Source organism: Paramisgurnus dabryanus, chromosome 1, assembly GCF_030506205.2.
Source record: "Paramisgurnus dabryanus chromosome 1, PD_genome_1.1, whole genome shotgun sequence".
Classification (NCBI taxonomy): Eukaryota; Metazoa; Chordata; class Actinopteri; order Cypriniformes; family Cobitidae; genus Paramisgurnus; species Paramisgurnus dabryanus.
The window spans coordinates 76,194,683-76,220,789 of NC_133337.1; the positions used below are offsets into that span (position 1 = coordinate 76,194,683).

Here is a 26,107-nt window from a genome sequence, read left to right on the forward strand (position 1 = left end):
ATAAAATTTAACAAAAGTAATTGATCAAGTTAAAAATATATTAGACACATGCAAATAAATCATCTTTGTATCTTTATTTTTCCCTTTTAAAACAAGTGCCTTTTTGGTAAATATTTTTCTAGGTTCCTCATATTATATAATGTTTAAGAAGCTAAAAATATTTTTTGTATACTATTTGATTGATTTTAACACTGGTGGGGCATTTGATTTCCATATGAATTTAGGAGATGGATTAGGCTATTTTTTTAAGCATTATTATGGTTGTTTTATTTTTATTATATTTTCATCACAATGTCTAAAATATAACGTTTCAAATAAGTGCTGGGCAAAGATTAATCCTGATTAATCGCATACAAAATAAAAGTGATTTTTTTTTTGCATAATATATGTGCGTGTACTGCATCTAATTATTATGTATATTTAACCACACACACATTCATATATTAATTTCAGAATTGTTTTATTTATATATCTTTTTTTATTTATATTATAGATTATATAAAAATATAAATAAATATATATAAACATGTAAATGTTTCTTAAATACATATATGAATGTGTGTGTATATATTTATACATAATAATTAGACACAGCACACACTCATATATTATACCAATAATCACTTTTATTTTGTATGCGATTAATCGCGATTAATCTTTGCCCAGCACCATTTCAAATATAAATTTTAAGAATACCCTTAATAATATAATAACATACAACCTTTTATCTGCTTTCTTTATGGTTCCACAGACAGCTCCCTCAGCCTTTTGTATGCAAAACATGCCCATGCGGGCCCACTGTGAGGTATATTGTGGGACAGTGTGGGCAAGGCAAACTCACACCACATCCCAAATGGGCCCCCAAATTATCATTGTTTGTTATTATCTTAGCAGATAATTTTCTTTTGATGTTTGTTGTTGTTGTTTAATCAAAAACCAGTTACTACACTTTTATTATAATAAAACCATTTTTTTATTTTTTTATAAAGCTCTGTCCATTTAGAACAAAATGTGCATGCATGTTTATGAAATAATTGAACCCACCCCCGGGTGAAGATCTAAAAAGCTATGTTTTAAAAGCACAATATTTCTGTTTATTTTAATACAAGAAATGTTTATTGTTAAACAAGTTCTAATTTTCAGTTCAGTCTGGACGTGGGACATCTTTTTTACCATCTTTATTGTTCTTTAACATGTTGTCTTTTGTTATGTGTTATTAGCGAGGGGCAACCTTCCGATCTCTCTAATGAAGCCAACACGGAAGTGATTTAAACTGCAATTCATCGACTGGCTCCAAAAGGGAGTCAATTCCCATAGACTCCCATGTTAAAAATTGCCAACTTTACAGTAGAAAATAATATGTTTACAGCCTGGTACAAAAAGTGTTTTTGGCCTATATAGCTAATTTTGCCCGTCATGACAACTGTGAGGGGGGTGAATGTTTTTGTAACTCATCCGTTTAAATTATATTAAGCCTTAAACTTCTGCATAATTATGGGCGTGGCCGCTTGAGTGTCGGTTGAACAGCCACTGCTGTCACTAGACTCGCGCTAGGCGGGCGTGGTTTCACCTCAGCTTCACCCATATCCCGCCTCTTTACGTCAATGTATCGCGAGAGCGAGTCAAGAAATTACACTCTCGCGGTACAATGACGTTTACCTGTCAGCGCAGCAAGAAGTCGAACACACGTATTTGCGTGCGCGCGCCTCGGTCCTTGTGAGTTCAAAGTGGATTTTAACCGTTTACCTCAGACGACAGTTTTCATTTCTATGGTAAATTCTAAGGTAAGTTTTTATTAATTCCTGGTTAAGTCATTAAAATAAGTTCACAGTTATGTTTGTTTTGTTTTTATTAACAGTTAATTCGATATGACTCAAATATTCTGAACTTTAATGTTGACCGTTGATGCAGTGGTTTGACTGAGCTCGTGACGCATCTGAGCTAATGTAGTAAAGATCTTAAATTTGTCTTTACCTTCTATAAAAATGTGTTATCCTCGTTCTTCACATTTATTTGACATTGTTTAGTTAATTATAACGCAAGTTATTTAAATGTAGGGTTTGACGCGTAAATGTAGGGTTATTTAACTTACAGTACGGACACACAGGATTCAGTAAGTTAGCCTGTTAAAACGGTTAAGAATTTAAACAGAAGCCATCAATTCTGGATTAATAACTATTGTATATTTATGTTCACTTTTCTTTACAGGTCATTTTCTTGTTGTGTTGTGATGTGTTCCATTGGCTGAAGAGTAAGTATTATTTTGTGTTTATATTTGCATCCAATACATAAGCGCCCAAAAAGTGCATATCTGGTTTATCATTGTCATTAGGAAAATATAAGAAAATAATTTAGGATACAATGGTTATTGTTCAGCACAGCAATTCATTTCTTTTTGATTTGATTTGATTTATTGGACAAAAAGTGAAATAACACATTTGTCAAGGATAACACAATAAAGTTAAAATAACTTATTTCCATTGTGGTCCCTAATGTCACTATTCCTTCTACAGTATGTAAGTTAGGCTTACATATTTCAAACCCTTTGTTTTCAATAGACAGAGCCAGAAGTGAATTCATAGTTCAGAGTGGATGTTGACATAAGTTTTAGAGAGGCTTCATATTGACATATAAAATTTGTCTTTGTGGTGGTGTACATAACAGCATTATTTTCTATCTTTATGTATTATGGCTTTAATCATAATTTTTTAAATGATGGCTATGTCCATGACCTACCACCCACCATTGTAACGCACCACCAAGCTAGCATTTTGTAATAGAAATCAATAATTTACTATTTATTTTTGAAGCATCTCCCCTACAATATTACAATGCATTTAGTATTTGTTTTGTATTCAGATCAAATTCTACTAATCGTAATAACTAAGATGCAGTGTTTTGTATTTCACAATTTATATTTTCTTTTGAAAAGGGGCCATGACTTGTTTTTTATTTTATTATGTGTTTCATATTGTAGGCAGATTACCATGCAATTTGATGAAGTGTGATAAAATACACAGAGGTGAAGTCACGTGTCTTTCCAGATGCCCAAATCTGTACCACTCAAAAGGTAATGAAGTGACAGTGTACCATGACAAATAATGTAAACATTATTTCTTTCAAAGTTGTACTTGGGCCACAGTTTTTTCTATTTCTAACCAAAACATTACATTTATGATTCTATACTAATGAAATATGTTTTTCTTTTTCCAAACTTTATCAAATGCAATGATTGCTAAGATGAGCCTGAAGAGGAGATTTGGGAAGATGCTGTTTCATAAGTCTTTGCTTTGCCAGATCACCTGTGGTAAGTTTGTAAAAGATATATTAAAAATAGGACCAGAACATCTCCTAATCAAATTTTTTGATCAGGTCGGGATGTCTGCTAACATGATGCCTTGTTGGTCTGGGCGAGTTTGAAGTCTCTCACAGACAGTCCAGAAGGTCTGGAGTCCATGTTAGCTTTTATTGGTAAGGGACTGCACAAAAGGCTGTTTGACCCACACCTAAAGCAACCAGTCAATAGCCTCTTTCACACAGTAGTTCTGGTAAATTACCATGAATTTACCAGAATGAATTTACCAGTAAATACAAAAATGTGCTGTTCACACACGCAGTGACGTTCCGTCTTTTTACCAGTAAGACATCATTCACACATCAGTATCAAAATACCGGTAAATTCGTTGAGAAAGCGGAAGTTCCTGTGGGGTGCGGCGAGCTCAGTGTTGTATTTGTAAACAATCCACGTCGTTCATATCCACGGTCTGTATTTTGTTGTTTTCACGTCTGTGATAAACTGTCGCGAAGTTGCTCATGATGACTAAACAACATTGCATGAGGCGACGTCAAACCGAAAATGCATTTTAAACAACAGTACTGTTTGCACTTTAGGCTTCACAGAGGGCGTGCTACGTCGGGAATTCTGCAAGTAGGTGGTAAGCTGTTTTAAACAGCTTTGGTGAAGAAATATGGATGTAAACTTCAGGTGTGCTCGACTTTCAAGCAGCATGTGTGTGGAAACGTCCGTAAACAGTGCGGGGGTAAACGCATCATTTGTATTAAACATTATGATTGGCCCGAAGCTGTCAGCACGGTCTGACGTCGTCTGTTCTAAATGCCGGTAATCCTATATTTTTCGTTCACACATAGCGCTTACCGGTAAAATACTGGTAATCTTACAACCTCTCTTACTGGTAAATTGGGAGCACTGATTTACCGGAAAGGTTCTGTTCAACTTCACACATGATCTGTTAACTGCAATTTACCAGTAAATGTTTGCTCTGTTCAGCATCTCTTTGGGGGGAGGGTTTTAAAGTTGATATGACCTAAGTATTCCGACCCTTTACTCAGTACTTAGTTAAACACCTTTTGAAGTAGCAGTTACAGCCTCAGGTCATTTTGGGTATGACACAGCAATCTTTGCAACTTCTGGATTCATTTGTAACCAAAGCAATCAGAAGCACCATTCACTTCTATAGTATTCTTTTATCCTACTATGGAAGTCAATGGTGCTTCAGGTCAGTTTGGTTACAGACATTCCTCAAAATATCTTAATGTGTTCATCAGAACCCATCAGCAACCATCAAGAGAAATTGGAGGCAGCTGAGCTAAATTGCAGATATTGATGCAAATGATCTGAATATGTATAATGTAAATACGTACATAAGCTAGGCATGTTCCAATCCTAAACTTTCAATATAGTTAATGGACATTTATATTATATTTCACAAGTTAATAATGATTTATATGCATAAAATAATGATTTACTGACTGCTTAATATGTTCTAGACTTTAAAAACGGTTGTGTTAAAACAAACCCAATCATTGTTATTTTTGGGACACATTTAAACTCACTGCCTTGTCCCAAACTAGACACAGCTGTGTTTTTATTTGAACAACACATTTGTGTTACTTTTAATACAACGTTGTTGTAAACACACAGAGTTGTGTCTAGTTTTGGACAACGCATTTAGTGTTTTTTAATGTAATATATAAACACTGATTGGGTTTGTTTTAACACAACCATTTTAATAAGATACTGTGATTTAAGAAGAATGCAAACAATTGCTGTATGTTAGAATTGTTAATTTTAAATTGCTCACACAGTAGGACTATAATTAATTACTACAGTAAACAATTCTGCCAAATGCATAAATGCAACAAAGTATATAGTCAGTATGTGTTCATAATTATTTTCTACTTATTAGAAAATACATGTTGTTGTTGTTTTAGATTAACTACATACGGTCCCTTGGGGGAGCCAACCCAGGTGAAGTCCACTGAAGTCCCGATTGCCTACAGCATGAAATGGAGGAAGGGTAAGAAAGCCTTCCAAATGCTTAGAATCTGCCCTTTAATAATAGGCAAGCTTTCTTTTTCGTCTCATTGTTTAAACTCATTTCTGTCCGTTTATTCTCAGCAATATCCAATTAAAAGAGACAGAATAAGATTGGACCAGAATATCACACTCTAAATTCTGCTGGGTTATTTTTAACCCAATGCTGGGTAAATATTGGACAGAACACATGGGTTACCTTTTAAATAAAGCACTGCATTGAAACAACCCAGTATAGGTTTATTTATTATTTACTAATGCAGTATGCCTACTAGAAATGGGTAAATTAAGGCATGCTCAAGAAGAAAAGTGGCCAAGAAGAAAATACATTACGTTAGGACTAGGGATGCTCCGATCGATCGGCCGCCGATCGGTATCGGCCGATAACGTCATTAAATGACTCGATCGGTCCTCGCTAAATTTGCCGATCTCATAAACCGATCTTTCTGTTTACCTTTGTCAACATAGGGTTCCTGAATGCGGCTGCAGTTAGAGACCATTTTTACGCAATGCGAGCATTTTTATAACCCATCGCTCGTGTGTGACATGAAGATTTGCATTTCTCTCTTTGCGCTTGCAGAGATAAGCGTATTTTCTATGAGGACGCGATCTGATCAACAGCGCGACGCGTCTTCACATTCCCATCAAACAGCGTATACAACACACATCTATCGCGGATAATTGCATCCTCATGCCAAAAGTTTATTATTTGCATGCGTTTTAAAGTTTGAGCGTTTAAACTTTCATTTTCCTCACAGCTGCTCTTGTCCATGTACATCCGGCGCATGCACACACAGAAGCCTCAGTCATCAGTGCACGTGAACAGAGTGATCTCTCTCACGTCTTAAAGCTACAGTATCCTAATTCATCTCTCAATAAAATCACTTTCTGCTCTTCACTAAAGAACTGTTATACTTCATACGAATGCGTGTATGTTTAATTCATACAGTTTAGACTTTGAAGTGTTTTATTTTTATCACTTTTACTGACATAAGACTTTTTAAAGGCATATTCAATTTCTCTTTGCAGAAGAAATATTTGTTGTGCTAATTTTTTGATTCTCTATTAAAACAATAATAAACCTAATTACTGCAAGTAATACAACAAAGGCAACATCTGTGTTATTACTTTATCTAGAAAAAATGTTACCAGTAACAGTCATCAAAAAGCTTGCACATCAGCTTGAAAAATCGGTATTGGCATTGGTATCGGCCGATCACGAAGACAACAAATCGGTGATCGGTATCGGCCTGCAAAAACCCTGATCGGAGCATCCCTAGTTAGGACTAGGCCTGTCGCGATAAACGATAAATCGATTAATCGCACCGTAAATAAAATGAGCTCGATCATTTTTTTCGGCCGCAATAATTCACATTTGCATGCTTGTTTGTTTTCCTTGTCTCTCTCTCTCTCTACCAAAGAGACTGGATGACCGCTCCGTGCAACGAGTGACAAGGAGTGAACCCTCGTCAGTCATTTGTCAGTCGCATGATCTGTGTGGGGAGGGGGGACTCCTGGCGTAGCCTATCACAGTAGGCGTACTGAGGAGGATGAGCGCCGCGTAAAGGCCCGGGTATACTTTTTTTCCGCGTCCGGCTCGCGCGCGCACGCGTCCGCGCAGCTTTCCGGGTATAGTCCCCGCGGCTACACGCGGATGGCCGCGTTCGACACTATACGCAATACAAATGATTTCTTATTCAAATTATTAGTCTAACAGGCTGTCAGGGCAGCACTGATTTGGCGACATTTACAGTACATTAAAACATTAGGATAGGTGAAGAAAAGTAACTGATCCACCATTGCAAACACAGTTTAGTAAAAAACAACAAGACAACAAAGAACAGGAATCAAACAAACATGCTCCACAGCTTTCTGTTCTTGGAAGAAGTAAAAGTTAAAGAAGAAAAACGATAGTGTGTGTGCAAATGCTGTCTATTTCCTTTGTATAATTGTTTATAGTGGAGTGTCCTGTCTAAATATTTTCTCGCGCATGCGCTGTCGTACGCGGACTGTACGCGCACTGTCCGCGCGGTCTCAAATTTTGGGCTGCACGCGGACGGTCCGCGCGGCCGGCCGCGGACCCTCCTGGTGACGAAAATGACGTCATGCGGACGGCGCGCATACGCGGACGTCCCTAGTATACTTTCGGCTTAAGGAGTGTAGCAGGAGAAAACACTAGTTGAGACGAGAGTTGAAGAAAAAGATGGATTTACTAGAGGCTGTTTACACTTGTCATTAACATGCGTTTTCATCAATCGGATCACAATGTTTTACGTCTTTTCTGACTTTTCTGACACAAGGTGAACAGCGCTATTTTTAGCCTTTCATTGATAAACTAAAGCGGGTGATCTCCGCAGTTTCATTTTGCAAGCGTGTGAAAGTTGCGCGATCTTATTTCATCAATTGCTCTGAAAATTCAGAGAAAGCTCTAACATATACATGTAGAAAATACTGTGCAGCATGTTTACTTCCTAAACAAGCAGTGGACATAATATTAGTTTGCGTCCATATAAACTCATAATTACTCCCGCTGGCGTTTAAATGACAGCAGAGAGACTCGACCACTGTCTCGACAGACCACCCCCTCACAGTATTCAGGACAGAAGCGGTCGAAAGTGGACAAAAGAGACGGATTTAAATACCAGGTGTAAACGTGATATGTCTCTCTCGTCCACTTGTGATCTGATCAAAAACACATCTTAATACCAAGTTTAAACAGCCAAGTTTCAAAACCAAACGCTACAGCTGCAGTGTGGGAGTACTTTGGATTTAAACCTAATGACCGAGGTGAACCACTAAACCTGAACGAGCCGTTATGTCGCATTTGTGGTAAAAACGTAGCACTTAAAAGTGGCAACACGACAAACATGCATATGCACCTTAAACGCAATCATCCTGTTATTTTGTTCATTTCTTGTGGATATTTAAAATGTCTTCCAGTTCCAGTATTACTTATTGTTTAGAAATAAAAGTTTATAGATCTTTGAAAAGGTGTATCTGCATTATTATAATGGTCCCGGAGCATCAATGTTATCGTCTATCGCGGTAAATTCTGAGGCAATTTATCGTCTAGCAATATTTGTTATCGTGACAGGCCTAGTTAGGACTGATGTGATTTGTAACTGGTACTGATGTGCTTATAAAATAAGAACAACATATAAATGATCAGAATATCAACTTGCATAATTATGCATGTAGTAATCATAACAACAGTTACAACCATACATCACAATTGTGGTTATACAGGAGTATGAGTATGACATGACATGATGAACTTGTATGTTTAATTCAGGGGTGGCAAATGTTGGTCCTGGAGGTCTGCAGTCCTGCAGAGTTAAGCTCCAGCTCTAATCAAACACACCTGAACAGGCTAAAATCAAGGTCTAAAGAGTTACTAGAAAGCTACGGGCAGGTGAGCTTTTATCAGGGTTGGAGCTAAAATCTGCAGGACTGCCCTCTCCAGGACCAATGTTCGCCATCCCTGGTTTAAATGGCACATATTTTACAAGGCCAATTCTTATGAATTTGTACAGTAAATCATACAAATACCTATGACTATTATTAAAATAAGAATGAATTAAATCAGTACAATGAGCCACCTCTTAACATACATAGTACTAATTGCCATGAGATTGTGTTTTTTTATAATCAGCTGAAAAATTAATTTAATTATTTCATCGAATTGTATTTACAATCTACACATTATAGAAATTATTGACTGTGATTATTTTATTTTGTTTACAGAATCAACACAGAAAAACTACAAGGCATTAAAGGCCCTTGACGTGGAAGACTTAATTGCATTAGCCCTGAAATTTGCCCCAGACAGAAATTTAAAATGGTAATCATATTCAGTGTTTCCCACAGGATTTAGAGAGACTTTTTTAGAGCATGTGGCGATTACGTCACACGCTAATTAGCATATATGTGATGTGTTTGCGTTTGATCGAGTGTTGGCACCTGAAATATGTTTAATTTCTTCTCTTTTATCTGTCACATTATATTGCATATTACAGTTTTTCTCAGTTGCTTAAACACATTTACTGAAATTATGCCTCATATTCTCTAAACAGTAAACACAATTGCATAACATCTCACACAATACTCCAAGTATTATATTTTCAGGTCAAAATTAAACTCTACACTCAAAACCATGGAGGCAACAGTGAAGCGACTCAAATTAGGCTTTACTCGTGGCTCAGCCTCCCTCATAATCATACCATGGACAAGGACATGGTCAGCTAGAGTGGCTTGAATCTGAGACTGCTTGTCACCTTTCACCATGTCCTCCTCCTCTTCCTCCTCCTTCAACAAGTCCTCTTCCTCCTCCTTCTTTCCCTCCTCCTCCTCCTCCTTTGCTAATTGAGCCTTAGCTGTGCTGACTTGAGTGAACAGTATTGAATGCTAGTGCTTTCCATATGACCACATGGTGTAAGCCCCGAGAGATGTAGGGATTTGTGTGTAGAGTTTTGAAGTAAAACTTCACTGATTTAAAACTCATGTGTTAAATCAGGGGAGTAGTGTTTATTGTTCAGCAAATTGATTTTGAATGATTGTGCTTCTTGAAAAATGGCTTTATGGTTTTGAAATTTTAGTTCAAAAGCCTGTTTATAGTGTTTCCGCAATCGAGAAAAACTGTAAAACAACTGCATGCTATTTTTTACATATTATCTGTTCGGTTGTCAGACATGAAACGAGTATACTATAAAGTAGTGACAAAACACGACCCAGAAACACCTTGTGTTCAATTGAACCAGTTGTTCCTTTAACGGCTGCTAAAATCCTGATTTATAAACGCGACATCGTCTGAAGCGCTTGCAAGAATGAATTAAGCCGTTTACCAGTAAAATATAAATGTAAATTGGAACCACCATACTCAATCCCACAGCGACATCTTAAAATAAAAACTCGTTTCAATCTGGATTAAATCAGTTGTTGTAGAGAAAATAGCCTACTTTTAAAGAAACCATGCGTAAAAGATAGCATACTTTTGAAAATTATGGTGTGAAACTTTTTTACTTGTATACACTTTATCATATTGGTTGAATAACTCTGCTTGTTCGAATATATATATATATATATATATATATATATATATATATATATATATATATATATATATATATATATATATATATATATATATATATATATATATATATATATATATATATATATATAGCCTTTATAGTTTAAAATAAAATGTCGTTAAGAATCATTATCAAAATTACTAATATCCTGGCGCTGAACTTTTTCTTGTTTGTATGTCTCTTGTTTATCAGTATACCAATATAATTATTTAAAATGAAATATTCTTCTGATAACCAAACTGCAGCGCACTAAATATATTTAAAACTTTTTACGAAGAAGTAGGCCTACACAAAATGCGTTTCAAATCTGTATATGCATTTTTATCAGACCATTTGACGTGCAACTTAATGATAATACTTTTGTCATTGAATTGTTCATCTAAATGTTTAACCTAATGTTACACTAACTTACGTTGCCTTTATTGTTTGTTACTTTTGCAGATGGCAGAGATTGCTGTGGAGTTCTGAAGTTCATTGTTTAAATGTTTTCATTTTTAATATATTAAAATGTTTTTTATGATACAATGTTCTACATGTTTATTGCCAATTTTATGTGTTATATAAGCAAATTATCTACCCTATTATATTATTATCTAAGTCTATAAATTCTATAAATGTTCCTGTGATTAATGATTTTGATTTTATGTCTACGAATAAAGAATCCATGGATCAACATGGATTGTGTGATTATTTGTTCATTTAAATAGATTATATATAAATAAACTTAGTTTATATAGTGAAATCGTGTTTTTTTTTAATGATTTAATTGTGAATTTTTATTATTAATGGTGCCTAAATATAGGGAATAACTAGAGGTTTTGAGAACGTTCCGGGAACGTTCTGGCAAGGTTCTGCAAACGTTCTGAGCAGGTTAGGTTGATGTTACCCGAATGTTCCCGGAACGTTCTGAGAACGTTCTAGGAACGTTCCCGGAACGTTCTGACAAAGTTAGGGGAACGTTCTGAGAACCTAAAAATAACGTTCTATTTCCGTAAAGAAAACTTTCCTGGGGAACCAACAGGGAACGTTTCAAAAATAACGTTCTGGGAACCAAAAACTAACGTTCTGGGAACGTTCCCGGAACCAAAACCTAACGTTCCGGGAACGTTCTGGGAACCAAAAATTGTTAGCTGGGAAGTTACTCCCTTGCATTTCCAACTAAAGGATTGGAAATATTTCGGTATTCAAAAATATTATTGTAATTATCATCATCAAGGTTTATTATGTGAAAACATCATATTGTAAGTCCATGAGTGATATAAAAGATCATGAAATTAAATGATTTACAAAACCAGGTCTAAAAGCCCCTTACCAATACAGAAAACATTTAAAGATGTAATTTTGCATTTGAATTTGCACAGAAAGAAAGAATTTAAATTATTTGTTTTAATAATATTTATTTAAAAAAAAAAATTGAATAAAGTTTCAACACGGGCAAGCAGGTTTTTATTTCAGTTTTTATAGTATATATTTGGGGAACTCACAAAAGTTTCAAGACTGAATCTCCTATAAATAATAAGACCTTGAAGTTAATCATTATCCCTTGAAAGTTTTTACCAAGTTTTTACTTTTACTTATAAAATTATTTTACTACTAAGGCCCTATATAATATAAATAAATAAAAAATATAATAAGACAATTCTAATCCAAAAGTTAAAGTAATTGCTAGTAACGCCCCCCCCCCCCCCAAGATTTTGTGCTGATTTAAAAATATGTTATCACTAAATGCAAGCACTAAAAAAATGAAATGTTTTACCCTATAAAGGTAAAATAGGGTCTAATGATTGAAACGTGTAAGCGGTTTGGGTGATTCATTCCACGGGTTTGTTAAAAGTTCCGATACCGAATGTAGTTTTATTTTTTATGAATGGTTATGTGTAGTCCGTAATATTATGGTATAGACATAATTTCTGAGGCAAGTGCGCGTTATTTATATTTACACGCGTTTGGTGTCGACGACAACACCCTAAAAATAACCTACACCCAGGGGCCTGCCTCTGTATGACGTTTTCAGATCCAATTGGTTATTCCACATTCAAACAAACAAACGATTGGTTGCTTTTGCCGCTATTCAAACACAATAAGGAAGAGTACAAGGAAGTAAAACACTGGATGCTATATTGAAGAATAGACATGTTTGAAGGGAACCGCTAAGAATTTATACTGCTTTCGTTGATTACCAGGTAGTGTATACCATTAAGTAGCATTAAATGACATTTATTATTTAACGAAACCGGAGAGAAAAGTAAAGCTGTTTAAGCTGCTTTGGGCAAGTAGGCTCTATACGGCGTTAAAAGCTAATTGTTGTTGTATGTAAGGCAGCTGGTACCCGGACCTGTCCCATTGTTAGTATTGCTAATAACGTTAGATCATCAGAATCACATCATTATTTGTTTCAGTTATTCACGGTTTCATTTAACGTCTCACATCCATACTATTTATTTGCTTTTTATGTGGAACAGTCCCATTATAAATGTAGTATAGTCTGAAATATTAGGGTTGTTAAGATGTTTGTACCTTTATTAATATTTTTTAAACCAGTATAAAATGAGTAGTTGTAGAGATTTTTGACGTAATGTTTTTGTGTTACTTACAGCATACTCCCTTGCATTTCCAACTAAAGGATTGGAAATATTTCGGTATTCAAAAATATTATTGTAATTATCATCATCAAGGTTTATTATGTGAAAACATCATATTGTAAGTCCATGAGTGATATAAAAGATCATGAAATTAAATGATTTACAAAACCAGGTCTAAAAGCCCCTTACCAATACAGAAAACATTTAAAGATGTAAAGAGAAAGCAAGACCTTTAACCTTCATCTAAAAAAACAAACATTTAGTCATTATTTAGAAGATCTACAAAAGTGTGTCAGTAGAATGAAGTTATTCGTCCTATTTGTGTAAGTAAATATGATGTTTTGTTTTAGGATGTCATCCAGTGAGAGGGACGAGACCAATGATACCCAAGCAGTGCCTTCCCAAACAGCAGCTGAGCCTAACAGCAGGACAGAGTGCAACAATGACAAGTACCAGAACAAAGCCATCACAGAAGATCCACCTCAGCCTAGTGATGACACCAGAGCTAAAAACCTGGCTCTGCTCAAGGCCTACTCCATGGATGTGAAGTTTGAGGTTGGGGAAGAGTATGATATTATCGAGACCATTGGCACAGGTGCTTATGGGGTGGTCTCATCTGCACGGAGACGAGACAATGGTGAGAGCGCCAAGATGAATGGTGTTACTATACCGACCCTGCATTCAAAATTGCATACACTGTGACAGTACCTGCATTAGATAAGGCTGGATTTACACTGCAGATCTTGGTGCCAAATTTTGATTTGTTGACTATTTGGACAACCTGACTCGTATCCGATATCAGTATTTACACTAAACACTGGGTGAAAACAATTCATTGTAGGCATACTGACCCTGAACAGCTTAAAACACAGAGGAAGTAAAATGTTGCTATATGCAATTGGCACAGACAAATTGATTATACAAGATTATAGAGCTTTATTTCTGTAACAAGACTCAAAACTTCAACAGTACTCCACTAAGTGGAGCCATCACGCCAATGAAAAGTCACATAATGACGGGTGGTGTCCTGAGTTGAAGTCATGTGTCAACGTCGCGTTTTCAATGATGCACAACAAGTCTTGACTTGGGAATATTCAATCTGTCCACTTACATTGCATGTTTGAATGCATGTATCCGATTCATATCCGATTTATTTTCACACATGAATGAGCCCTGAACCGATTGGAGAATATCGAAATGTATGCACTTGTTTTTCCTGCTTACACGTCCGTGGGTCATATCCGATCTGTGCCACCTGAGGGTAAAAAAATCTGAATTGATTGTAGTGACTGTGTTTTCTTATAGTATAATAATGGTATGGATGGGAGCATCATGCATACATTACAGGCATGTTTTATTATAATGTGATCCATATGTTGATAGACCTATTATGTACTAGCAACAGCATACTACAACTTATTTTGAGTATTTTTTTTTTTTTTTTTTTTTGCAGCAGGGAACATCTTTGATAAGAACATTTTTTGTAAGATGTGATGGGTTGTACTTGTGCTCCAGCTTGTTGCTTGAATAGGATAAAGGGGACAGAGAATGAAAAAACATTTTTACCTTGTCTTTGTTGAATAATGGTAGTCCACCCGCATTCACAAACATACAAAAAGTGCTAGACATGCTAAACATCTCAGTCTCATAGAAATTCCTCTTTTAGAAATGTCAGCCAGAAAACGGCTCAATCTGAAAAACTGATGCTTATGACATCACAGGCATCTCACTGCCCCTCCACTTTAAAATAATTGGCTACATTTTAAGTGGCAGCAAAGTCAGCCAATCAGTAATGAGATTGCAAGTTAAGCCAGTAGGGGGAGCCAAATAGGTGCAAAACCACTTGTTTAAAATCCCCAACCTAATAGAGTTATCTGAGAGAGGTTTTTAGGAAGCTTCTAAGGCATTACAGACCCAAACAAAAACATTTTTGTCTACATGTCACAGAACAAGGATAAATACTCCTTTCAATCATTCTATGTCACCTTTAATAACTAAGGTAGTGTTTTTCACAATTTTAAAAGACAGTGGCACTCGATGACCAACATGCTATTAGCATATTTGTCACGTCATACCGGCTTCGTCCGAAAGCTTTAAAATGCTGCCTTTGGAGGCACATCTAAATCCAGTTTGGTTAACTTCCTGTCTGCTGAGAAACCTTCGCATGAGAAATGTGTTGAGTAACCTGGTTTAGGGTTGTGCCGATATCATCGTCCATCGTGATGGTTGACTGACCATGGAGAGACACCATCGTGATGCCACACCCCACCCCACTCCGCTGCGAGTCGACATACACTAACTCTCTTCACACTATAGTTAACCTAAAATCTTTGCGGGAATTGCTCTATAAATTAAATTGAAAAATAACTAATGCATGTATGCTATTTTAAATACTGTAGTCTATGCCTGAGACGTGACGTGTGTTAGTCTGTGGAAATATCCTGTCAGGCATTTGATCTTGACATTGCTAGAATCTTGTCTTTTGTTTTCACATATACACTGTTTAGGTCGGCCCAAATGACGTGTCGCTCCGAGTACGGTGCGTTTGGGTCAGTGTGAACACAAGAGCCACACTCGGGTGCGCACTAAACGGCCGCTCCGAGACCGCTCTAAACAGGTGGTCTCGGAGCGGCTGTTGCCGAACTCTGGGGCGACCCACCTGTGGTGTGAACACTGCTGGACCTCGGGCCGAAACAAAAACAGGAAGTTCTCCACATGTTTGAGCCACTGGGCTTTCGTTGTGACGTGAGCCGGGTGTTATATTGTGGGTTAACAACAAACAAGCCAATCCTGGTCCGTTGCATAGAGATTCGCGGTTTCCTTTACGTTTGAGCTGATGATTTTATAAATGCATAGCTGTCCTCCACACACAAATAGTGACATTACGGGCGTTTTAGCAAACGGCTCCATGAGAAAGGCTTTAATAGAAAAGCTACGCAATTTCGCGTAAAAGCAAAGAAACTTCGCAAAGACGTGCATCGTTTATCTCCACATCTTGATAGCTGCGCTCTCCCTGTCAGGCTGGTTGTCGTGGAAACGTGGGGGTGGTCATGAGACGGTAAGAGCTGTCAGAGACCAATGACAGCGCTGACCGTTGTCACATGGTGTACGGTGCGGCATGTCGAGTAAAGTAAAAAATATATATATGTGAACACGGACCGCACTAACTGAAAAATAATGCAATGTATTTTGGTGCGCTCCGAGGCCGCACCACGGTGCGCACCAACATATGTGAAAACAACCTAACTTAAAATATTTAATTTTGTTCAGGAAAACAGCCCATATTAATAATTTATTAGTAGCCTATTGTAGTGTCTCGGGAGATCGTGCTCATTGTTACATAGCTATGTGGCTATACTGCACTGAGGCGGCAGTTTACGATATCATCGTCCATCGCGATGGTTTAACGTAACCATTGTCAACTGCCAATTGAGGGGACATCGCCCAACCCTAGCCTGGTTGAGTTTGAAAAAATAAAATGGAGGCCAAGAAAGCGACTGGAGCACAAATTTAGTGTAAATAAAGTAGGGATGGGATGGTATGAAAATTTCATATCATGATTATAGTGACTAAAGTTATCACGGTTATCAATATTATCATGGTTTTGTTAAAATGAAATGGAAATGTTCAAAAAGAACTGATACACACAGTGAAAACACTGAAAAGTTTTATTTTTGAAAATCACTATTTAATATTTCATGTCCCTGAAATTATTTATGTGGTAAAAAATTAATAAATCTGTCTAATAAGTTTACCGTAAATGAATACAATACATTATCCCTTTAATGCCTTCTTGTGCAAAAAACTATGTTGCATGTGCGCGCCTGCGTCAAACTGATTCTGGCTGTACAGGATTTACTGTGGTAATCAAACACGGTTGTAATGATAATTAAATTTTAAACGATAATACTAACCTTCAGGACATTTTATCGTGGTAAATCGTGAAACAGGTTATCGTCCCATCCCTAAAATAAAGTTATATTTTCACTTTTTTAGCGAGAAATTAGAATGATAGTTTTCAAACATGGGATTAGTTATCATAAAGGTGCTCTCAGAATTCCGTTATACTGCATATGAAGGCTATCCAAATGCTATTCCCGGAGCTTCCTTCATGCCTCCAAACTCATTGCTCTTGAGGCATCAAGGCAACAAGTCAGATGCCTAAGCTTTCGGATGCAGCCACCGTTGGCACTTCATATGATTCACTTTCAATCTCTAAACTGTCACGTACTGCATTTTAATGCAGGAAAATGCAAAGTAGCATTTAACAATTTACACCGTTTTACACACATTTCTATATTTGTTGTGAAATCACGAAACAAGGATGAAATACTGACTAAACTCCTTCAATTAATACTGCATGTTAACCAGCAGTCACTTAAACTGCTTAGTCCTGTTTTATAACTCTGTGGCATTGTCTCACAAAATAATCTGGCTTTATTACTTATACAGTGCTCAGCTTTCTTCTGGGTAAAAGCTATTTGCATATTCACAGATGAACTATGTTAATAATTAAAATGTAATGGAAATGAAGAACAAACGATATAGAGAGTGTTTCATTGCAGGACAGTCATACCTGGTGCACACAGGGCAGTCCTGGTGACATTTTTCTACTAAATGAAAGCTAGGTTTATCAAAACAGTTGCTACTATAGAGACAAAGAGGCAAAACATAGCTTTTTCATGGGTAAAAGGCACTCATTGTTTGTGATGGTGTTGTTTGCTCTGTGACTTAAGCAATCATTAACTTTAGGCGAATTTCCATCGACAGTGATTATCACTGTGCCCTGTTTCCTTCAAAGATCAGATCTCTTGATGTGTAAGCTCTATAGGGAGTTGCACAATTGTGTCTCATTGAAAACAATTTCGTTTTCTTTTTATCTTTTTGCCCTTTGTAGTAGTAATGATAAAATGTTTCAAAATTATACAGTCCTTTTTTATAAAGATGGTAATTTTATTGCACCACCAAACAGCAGGCATTAGACAACAGAGCTTATCAATAATAAAGTAATAAAGTGACATAGTGCAAGTCATAAAAAAACAAGTTTACCGTCTTATAATCCAAACTGATTTTCTGTTCTTGCATTCAGGCCAGCAGGTTGCAATCAAGAAGATCCCCAATGCCTTTGAGGTTGTGACGAATGCCAAACGTACACTCAGAGAGCTGAAGATACTGAAGCACTTCAAACATGACAACATCATCGCCATTAAAGATATTCTTCAGCCTGCGATTCCCCACTCTGCTTTCAAATCAGTGTAAGAGTTTAAGTAGAACAGATATATAGATTAATACGGCGTGTCACGTAATCTCTTTCTATTTAGTCTAACACATCTGAAGTGACCCTTGTGTCTTTTTCTCTCTTTAGTTATGTGGTTCTGGATCTCATGGAGAGTGACCTTCATCAAATTATTCACTCCCGCCAACCCTTGACTCCAGAACACACACGCTATTTCCTTTATCAGTTGTTAAGGGGCCTGAAATACATTCATTCAGCCAATGTTATTCACCGCGATCTTAAGCCATCAAATCTTCTGGTCAATGAAAACTGTGAGCTGAAGATCGGAGACTTTGGCATGGCTCGTGGATTAAGCGCATCCCACTCGGAAGAATCGCGTTCATTTATGACAGAGTACGTGGCCACCCGCTGGTATCGTGCTCCTGAACTCATGCTGTCTCTTCACCACTACAGTTCGGCCATCGACCTCTGGTCTGTAGGCTGCATTTTTGGCGAGATGCTTGGCAGGAGACACATGTTTCCAGGTAAAAACTATGTGCATCAACTGCAGTTGATTCTTTCTGTTTTGGGAACGCCTCCGGAGAGTATAATAGGGACGATAGGATCTGACCGGGTACGGTCATATGTGCGGAGCCTCCCTTCAAAAACACCAGAATCCTTTGCTATACTGTACCCACAGGCCGAGCCTTCTGCATTGGACTTGTTGGGTGCCATGCTTCGCTTTGACCCTCGTGAGAGGATCAGCGCATGTCAGACCCTAGAACACCCCTACCTCGCCAAGTACCATGACTCAGATGATGAACCTGTGTGTGTGCCTGCTTTTGACTTTGAGTTTGACCGGCAGACTTTGAGCAGAGAACAAATTAAAGAGGCTATACTGGCAGAAATCCAAGACTATCATAAGAAAAAACAGGGAGTCAGAAAGAAGATCCAATTCAAGCCATTGCATATTTCTGTTCCAGCAGTGGGTGGCATCTCCAATAACATTCAACAGTCGCAGCATTTGGCAGATACTGCACAGACTCAACTCAAGTCAAATCTCAACTTCAAGCCTACAGCAGTTCCTTCATTTTGTAATCGAGTAAGATCCCAAGCCCCACACCATCTCGCTCAGATGTTGCCATCCTTAACCCAGTCAATAAACTGTTTGGATGTGGACATGCTCAGTGCAAACTCTGACGGACAACCAGAAACTATTGATCTGACAACACCCACCTCCAATCAGTGCACACCTTTTACAGAACCAGTGACAGGCTGCTTGAAGAAAGAGCTCGTCTCTTCAAACCATACTTCTCCAAAGCAGATGGCTCAGTCCCAACACATCTCTAAAACTCAGTCTGGTCCTTCGCTTTCTCTAACACCTTCCCAGGCTCAGTCACTCTCTCAAACTCTCTCTCGTGCGCTTGAGAAAGGAGAAAAAGCAACAAATGAAGTTACAAAAAAGGATGGAGCAATTTCTGAAGACACAAAGGCAGCTCTCAAAGCCGTCTTGCTCAAATCAGCTCTTAGGCAAAAGGCACGAGGTAAGGGGTTTCTATACATGTTTTTAAAATGTAAATATGGTAAAGATTCAAGACATTAACATTTTTACTTGTTACCTTTGTTTAAATTTTCTCTTAACCAATGCGTTTAGAGATCATATTAACACAATGCTTGTTTATCTCTTCAAATAAGCCACATACACACTTGGTTAAATTTGTTATTCACTCTTCTGAGTGTTTAAGGGATTACTCCACCCTATAAATGAAATTTGACTGATTATTTACTCACCCTCATGTCATCCAAGATACTTATGTCTTTCTTTCTTAAGCTTAACAGAATCAGAGTTCTGTCTCTTCCTTGCTTTATAATGGCATATAATATATTTGTCACAAAATAAAAATTAGTCATATTTTGAGCTTTTAGCAATACTCACGACACATACAATGCCTTAATAAATATTGGGACAGTAAAGACAAAATTGCCCTGTTTGCTGTGGAGACAGATTTTAACAATAAGCTTGTTATACTGGTGTAAGAAAATATCGATACACGTGTGTCTCAAAAACGCAGAGTCATGGTAGTTTAGGGCTGGGCGGTATGACGGTATATTCCGTTATGTTTAATGTAATGTATGCATAAATACAAAATACAATGAATGCATACTATAGCTTCAATAGTCTATAAAATTAATAACTCAATTATAAACAAGATTCTGTCTTATCAAGACTTAATCTGTTGTTATCTTCTGGGCATTTCCACTTTAACATTATTAATTTTAAATTTCTCATTAATTAAAACCTATTGTGAGCATTTAGTTAAAAGCTAGAGTGAGTGGCAAATTTCTGTACATTTTTATAATCAAAAAACAATATAAACTGAAAAACATTTATACCGTGAAATATACCGTTCCGTGAAATAAAATGACTCATTCCGTGGAATAGATTTTTGGTCATTCTGCCCACCCCTATGGTAGTTGTTTCGTTTTCAGTTTACATCCCGACCGTTAGATAGCAGTCGTCTTATCTCTAAACTTCAAGAGTGACAGGAAGTAAAGGTCTTCACGGAGGACCCAGGACCTGTTTTAAATGGTCAGTCGCGTCTGTTCCTAGTTTAATTACTTCGGGTCCCAAGTCTGATTAACAATTTGTGCAAACCCGAGTCAATTGGAGAACACCCGGTCGCTATCAGAGTCAGTTAGCGCTAACACACTATGGGGCTGTGCAATTCATCGTTTTTTACTTTAGATTTCTGCACATTTCAATTGCAAAAACAAGATAATGGACGTAATTCGATTAGTGTGCCGCATTTATTTTTGTGTGATAAATCCAGCAGGTCATAAGCAGCTTCACTGTTGCGCCTCGCTCTCTAATCCTTATGTAAGTTTTATGCATTTCACAGAAAACTATCCCTTTTATTTAAAATATATTCAGCTGCATGGGGCCTCTCGCATCTGTGCAAAGTAGGGGTGTGTCATATCATACCGTCCATGATAACACCGGTATAATTTTTAACATGATAAAAAATGTCATTTCGTGACATGATATAGCGAGGCGATGACGTATGCCACATTTACGTTCTCTAACGCACACAGCAACAACACCTGAGAGCATGAGCAGCATGTCAGCAACACTGTCAAGTACAACCAGGCTGTGAAGGTACGAGAGGAGGAGATACTAGCAGCTGGGGTGAAGGGCTGTAGTCAACCAAAGAAATTCTTATTCGACCAAAGTCCTGTCCTGCGCATCGATTAGTCGACTAAAAATTAAAAAAGACGCAATGATTTGCATTTTGATTGAACATTTATTAAACAATTGTCATAGAGAATTTATAAAACAACAACGAAAAAACATCAATAATAATACATAAAACTATAATTATAATACAATTCTTTGAAAATTAAGTGATTTTTTTAACTGCAAAGTGAGGAGCTCGGTCCTGACCACACCCGCACGCTACAAAAAATATAACTGCTAAAACTGCCAAATAATGAAAACGCTGGTTACGAATGTAACCGTGGTTCTATGAATAGTGGAAGACCGCCAGAGGCCTAAACAGAGTGGAAATATCATGCGCTCGCGCATTGGTTATGAGAACTTATTGATTGGTTGTCATCCCATGACCTCATGACACATATAAAAACCTATCACAACGTAATGAACTTTCTCAATGGTCATTCTCCCCAGACCGAGTGACCAAAGACTCTGGCGGTCTTCCACTATTCATAGAACCACGGTTACATTCGTAACCAGCGTTCTATTTCATAGCTCCAGACCGCCAGAGGCATAAACAGAGTGGAAGACTGATACCACCAAGTCACGAGGAATGTAATAAAGACATTAGACAGAATAAACTCAACATATTTATTAACAAAGTACACAAACAAAAATCACATCACACTGAACCAGGCAGTGTGGCAGAAGAGACAGGCGGTAGTGAAACCACATTCAGCCTGTAAAACCTTGAAAAAGTGCACGGCGACGACCAAGTTGCCACGGAACAAATGTCAGCAATAGAGATCCCCTTCAACGCAGCCCAAGAAGTTGCAACACCGTGCGTCGAATGACATCTCACAGAATTCGGAGCAGGCCTGCCCATTGCACCGTAAGCACCACTAATGGCCTCTGTGACCCAGTGTGCCAATCTTTGTCTCGACAGGGCCGCTCCCTTCCGACACGCACCAAAACGAAACAAACAGCTGATCCGTTGTGCGCCACGGAGCGGTCACTTCAACATAGCGCCGCAAAGAACGTACCGGGCATAGCATCCATCGAGAAGCGTCCGTAGGTTGAAACGCCGATAAAGACAAAGGTTGGTTGACGAATTGAGGAGTCAACACTTAAGGCAGGAAGGCAGGATTAGGCCACAGTGTGACCAGGTTAAAGTCAGGGCCCCATCTCAAACAATGAGCACTCACAGAAAGGGCATGTAGTTCACTGACCCTTTTTGCGGAAGTTATGGCCAACAAGAAAGCGGTCTTAACCGAAAGCCACTTAAGCTCGGCATGCTCCAAAGGTTCAAACGGCGGTAAGCATAGGCCATCCAAAACGACGTTCAAGTCCCAAGGGGCAAACTCTAGCTGCGCACGTGGATGTATATGCCGTGCGCCTTTGAGAAAAGCCAATACTAAAGCGTGCGCGCCCAAGGAAACACCATCCACTGGAGTCCGATAAGCTGAAAGCACAGCAACATAAACTCTCAGTGTAGCTGGGGAATGACCATCGTCTAAAAGCGTTTGTAGGAACTCAAGAATGGCAGAGATAGGACAGCCATAGGGGTCCAGCGCTCTTTCCGTACACCAAGTGACAAACAGCTTCCATCTGTTGTCGTACATCGTCCTAGTGGATAATGCACGAGCATTCAGATCAGTGTGTTTGACCCTGTCTGAACAGGCCAAGACGTCCCGACTCCTCCTAGAGGCCAAACCCAGAGTTTCAGCCTCTCCGGGCAGGGGTGCCACAAGGAGCCCTCCATCTGGGACAGCAAGTCCTTCCTCAGGGGCAGCAGACTGGTCGGTCCCGTCGTGAGAGCCAGAAGCAAGTGAAACCACGGCATGCTCAGCGATTTGGGAGCAATCAGAAGTACCTTGTGTCTTTTTTCCCGGACCCGGCTGAGTACCGCCCAGATCAGAGCTGTCAGCGGAAAAGCATACAGTACTGAGTCCGGCCACTCGTGAGCCAGGGCATCTCTGCCCAGCGATCCGTGCTCCATCCGTTCCGAGAACCACAGAGGACAGTGAGTCGTGTCTCTGGAGGCGAACAGATCCACTGTCGCCTTGCCGTATGTATGCCAAATCCTCTGCACAACCTCTTTGTGCAGTAGCCAGTCTGTCGGCCTCGGTCCCCCCCCAGACATCTAATCTGCTGCAGTGTTGAGGCGGCCGGGAACGTGTGTCGCCCGCAGGGAGAGCAGACGTGGCTCCGCCTAAGTCAGGAGTTTCTGTGTCAGGCGCAGAGAAGGCAGTGATCACGTGCCGCCCTGGTGATTTATATGGAACACTACCGACATGTTGTCCGTCCTGACCAGAACGTGTTTTCCCATCAGAGCTGTTTCAAAGTGCTTGAGCGTTAGGAAAACCGCTTGTAGCTCTAGAACATTGATGTGACACCTCAGTAGATGTTCACACCTTGATGCCACACGCCGCCCCAGCCTGAAAGGGAGGCGTCCGTCGTGATCACCTCTCTGCGCGACGGGGGTGGACCCATCCGGACACCCGACCGTAGAAAATCGTCCTGCCGCCACCGGGCAAGGGAAAGATAACCGGACCCCGAGATTCGTACAAGGGTTCGACGGTTGCGGACTGCTGATGGGTGAAGAGCGATCAGCCATCGCTGAAAAGGGCGTAGGTGAAGCAGACCCAAGCGGATCACTGTGGACGCTGCACTGAGCAGACCTGGCAGTCTCAGTAGACAAATGTAAGGTATCCAGTGTCCCAAGCGGACACTCTGTAGGGTGTGGTGTATCACCGACCTCCTGGCGTAGGTAAGAGTGGCGCGCATCGTCCGTGAGTCCAGATGCATGCCTAAGAAGTGTACTGACTGTGTAGGAGTGAGGTGGCATTTCTCCCAGTTGACACTGAAGCCCAGCACTTCAACGTGTCTCAGCAGGCGGTTGGTGTCGGCTACAGCCTGCTCTGGTGTGGCTGCACACAATAGCCAGTCGTCCAAGTAGGGAAGTACAAACACACCGTCCTGTTGCAGGGGCTCTAAGGCAATCTGCACACATTTTGTGAAAACACAGGGGGCCAGAGAAAGACCCTGAATGGAAGGACCTTGAACTGGTAGGTCTTGTGTAGAAAGCTGAACCTTAGGAACTGTCTGTGCTCCACTGCAATGGGCACATGGAAATAGGCGTCTTTCAGGTCCACGGTAACAAACCACACACCTGGAACAACGGCTCGAATCGCATCGGCCGTGCGCAACATGCGGAACGGTAGGCGTTTCAAGAACCTGTTTAGGCGCCTTAAATCCAGGATGGGTCTGAAACCCTCCATCCTTTTTGGGAACTAGAAAGTAGCGGGAGTAGAAACCTCCCGAAAACAGCAGAGGGTTTACCTCCTCTATGGCATTCCTCTGCATTAAACTTTGAACCTCCGCGATAAGGGTAAGGCGTTGTCGTTTGTCCGATACCGACGTGTGACAAACTCGGGTGTAAGAGGGAGGTCGACGGCGAAACTGTAGTCTGTAACCCTTCTGGAGAGTCTCGAGAAGCCAGGCGTTGGATGTTATGTCTCTCCAGCACCACATTTGAGGTGTGGAAAAACCCGTCGCCGTCGACCCGGGTCCGTCAGCGTCGCCTAGCCGGAAATTGTGAAGGCTTGGGGGGGCGCTGGTATGGTGGTTGTCTCATCGGCATAGGGTGTGAGCGTGTACCTGCAGCGCTACACTCAAAAAAATATTTAGGCCTAATTCATAAGATTTATGTATTTTGATTACATGTAACATTTCCATCCCTTTGGATTACATACTTTTAATCTAAAAAAACAAATAAACTTTATATGATAGATATTTTTTAGATATATGTAAATGAAACCAGTAAAATTTATGTAATAGTTTTACTTAATCCAATGTGTTTTAAATGCATAAAAAAATGGATTATGTATTCTTTATTAATAAACCCAATTCACTTAAAATGCATTACATTTAGGTATCTTACTAAAAAACCATTTATACATTTGTATATATTCCTCCCCCATTCACCCTCCTAAATCACAATATGCTATAACAAAAAAACACACAAAAAAAAAGAATAGCCAGACTACTTGGTTTTACATTTTATCAATTTATTTAATACTTCAAGGCATTACTCATAAGGCAGCAAAAAAGAGTATAATAACTAGCATGACAGCCATGGCTTATACACCTCGTATTGTGTGCAAAAATAAATAAATAAGTGTGTTTCAGACATTTCAGCCACAATCAACCTCATTCCACAAATAAGAGCAAAAATTTTAACAGGCTGCAGAAATACAAAAACCCTGTAAAACTCGAGGTAGACATAAATCTGGTAAATCAGGGACAACAACATTACTTTAACATTTTCAGAAATCTGTGACATGATGTAATAATAATTTAGAATGAAAAAATGGCACATGGCTTAGTGTTTTGAGTGGCTGTGTGCCATTAACAATTTTCATGCATCTTTAATTACATGTTAGATATACATCAATTACATTTTTCAAAAACTTTCCAACTTTTAAAATTGTTGAAGGAATATCCAATTTAATAAAACAAAAATCCCGATAATTTTCTAAACCCATATGTTTGTTTTACTTTGTTCAGTCAAGAAGAAATAAAGTTTGAGTTAAAGATTCCAGGATTTTTCTCAATTTAAGACTTTATTCGACCTCAAGTTACAGTTTCAATGCCGATTTAAAAGGGCTCCAA

The 26,107-nt window shown here is 38.7% G+C and overlaps 1 protein-coding gene and 1 long non-coding RNA gene across 5 annotated transcripts in view; both read left to right on the top strand.

The window, feature by feature from the left end:
* Positions 1-472: 472 nt before the first annotated feature.
* LOC135734529 (uncharacterized) lies at positions 473-11,100 on the top strand. 4 transcript variants are annotated; one of them, XR_010527386.2, is made up of 9 exons: positions 473-1,784; positions 2,209-2,251; positions 2,978-3,070; positions 3,241-3,307; positions 3,373-3,471; positions 5,233-5,318; positions 5,420-5,505; positions 9,080-9,176; positions 10,867-11,100. It is a non-coding gene; the product is annotated as an uncharacterized lncRNA (long non-coding RNA). The 4 variants fall into 4 exon arrangements; XR_010527385.2 differs by lacking the exon at positions 5,420-5,505 and having other exon boundaries at positions 550-1,784; XR_010527388.2 differs by lacking the exons at positions 5,420-5,505; positions 9,080-9,176; positions 10,867-11,100 and adding an exon at positions 6,757-9,046 and having other exon boundaries at positions 537-1,784.
* A 1,304-nt stretch (positions 11,101-12,404) lies between these two features.
* mapk7 (mitogen-activated protein kinase 7) overlaps positions 12,405-26,107 on the top strand; it is a 31,421-nt gene continuing 17,718 nt past the window's right edge. Inside the window, exons 1-4 of the mRNA XM_065257523.2 lie at positions 12,405-12,608; positions 13,358-13,644; positions 18,097-18,262; positions 18,373-19,766. Of these exons, the coding sequence (XP_065113595.2) occupies positions 13,359-13,644; positions 18,097-18,262; positions 18,373-19,766 (1,846 nt within the window). The 5' untranslated portion in view covers positions 12,405-12,608; position 13,358. The remainder of the gene's footprint in view (positions 12,609-13,357; positions 13,645-18,096; positions 18,263-18,372; positions 19,767-26,107) is intronic.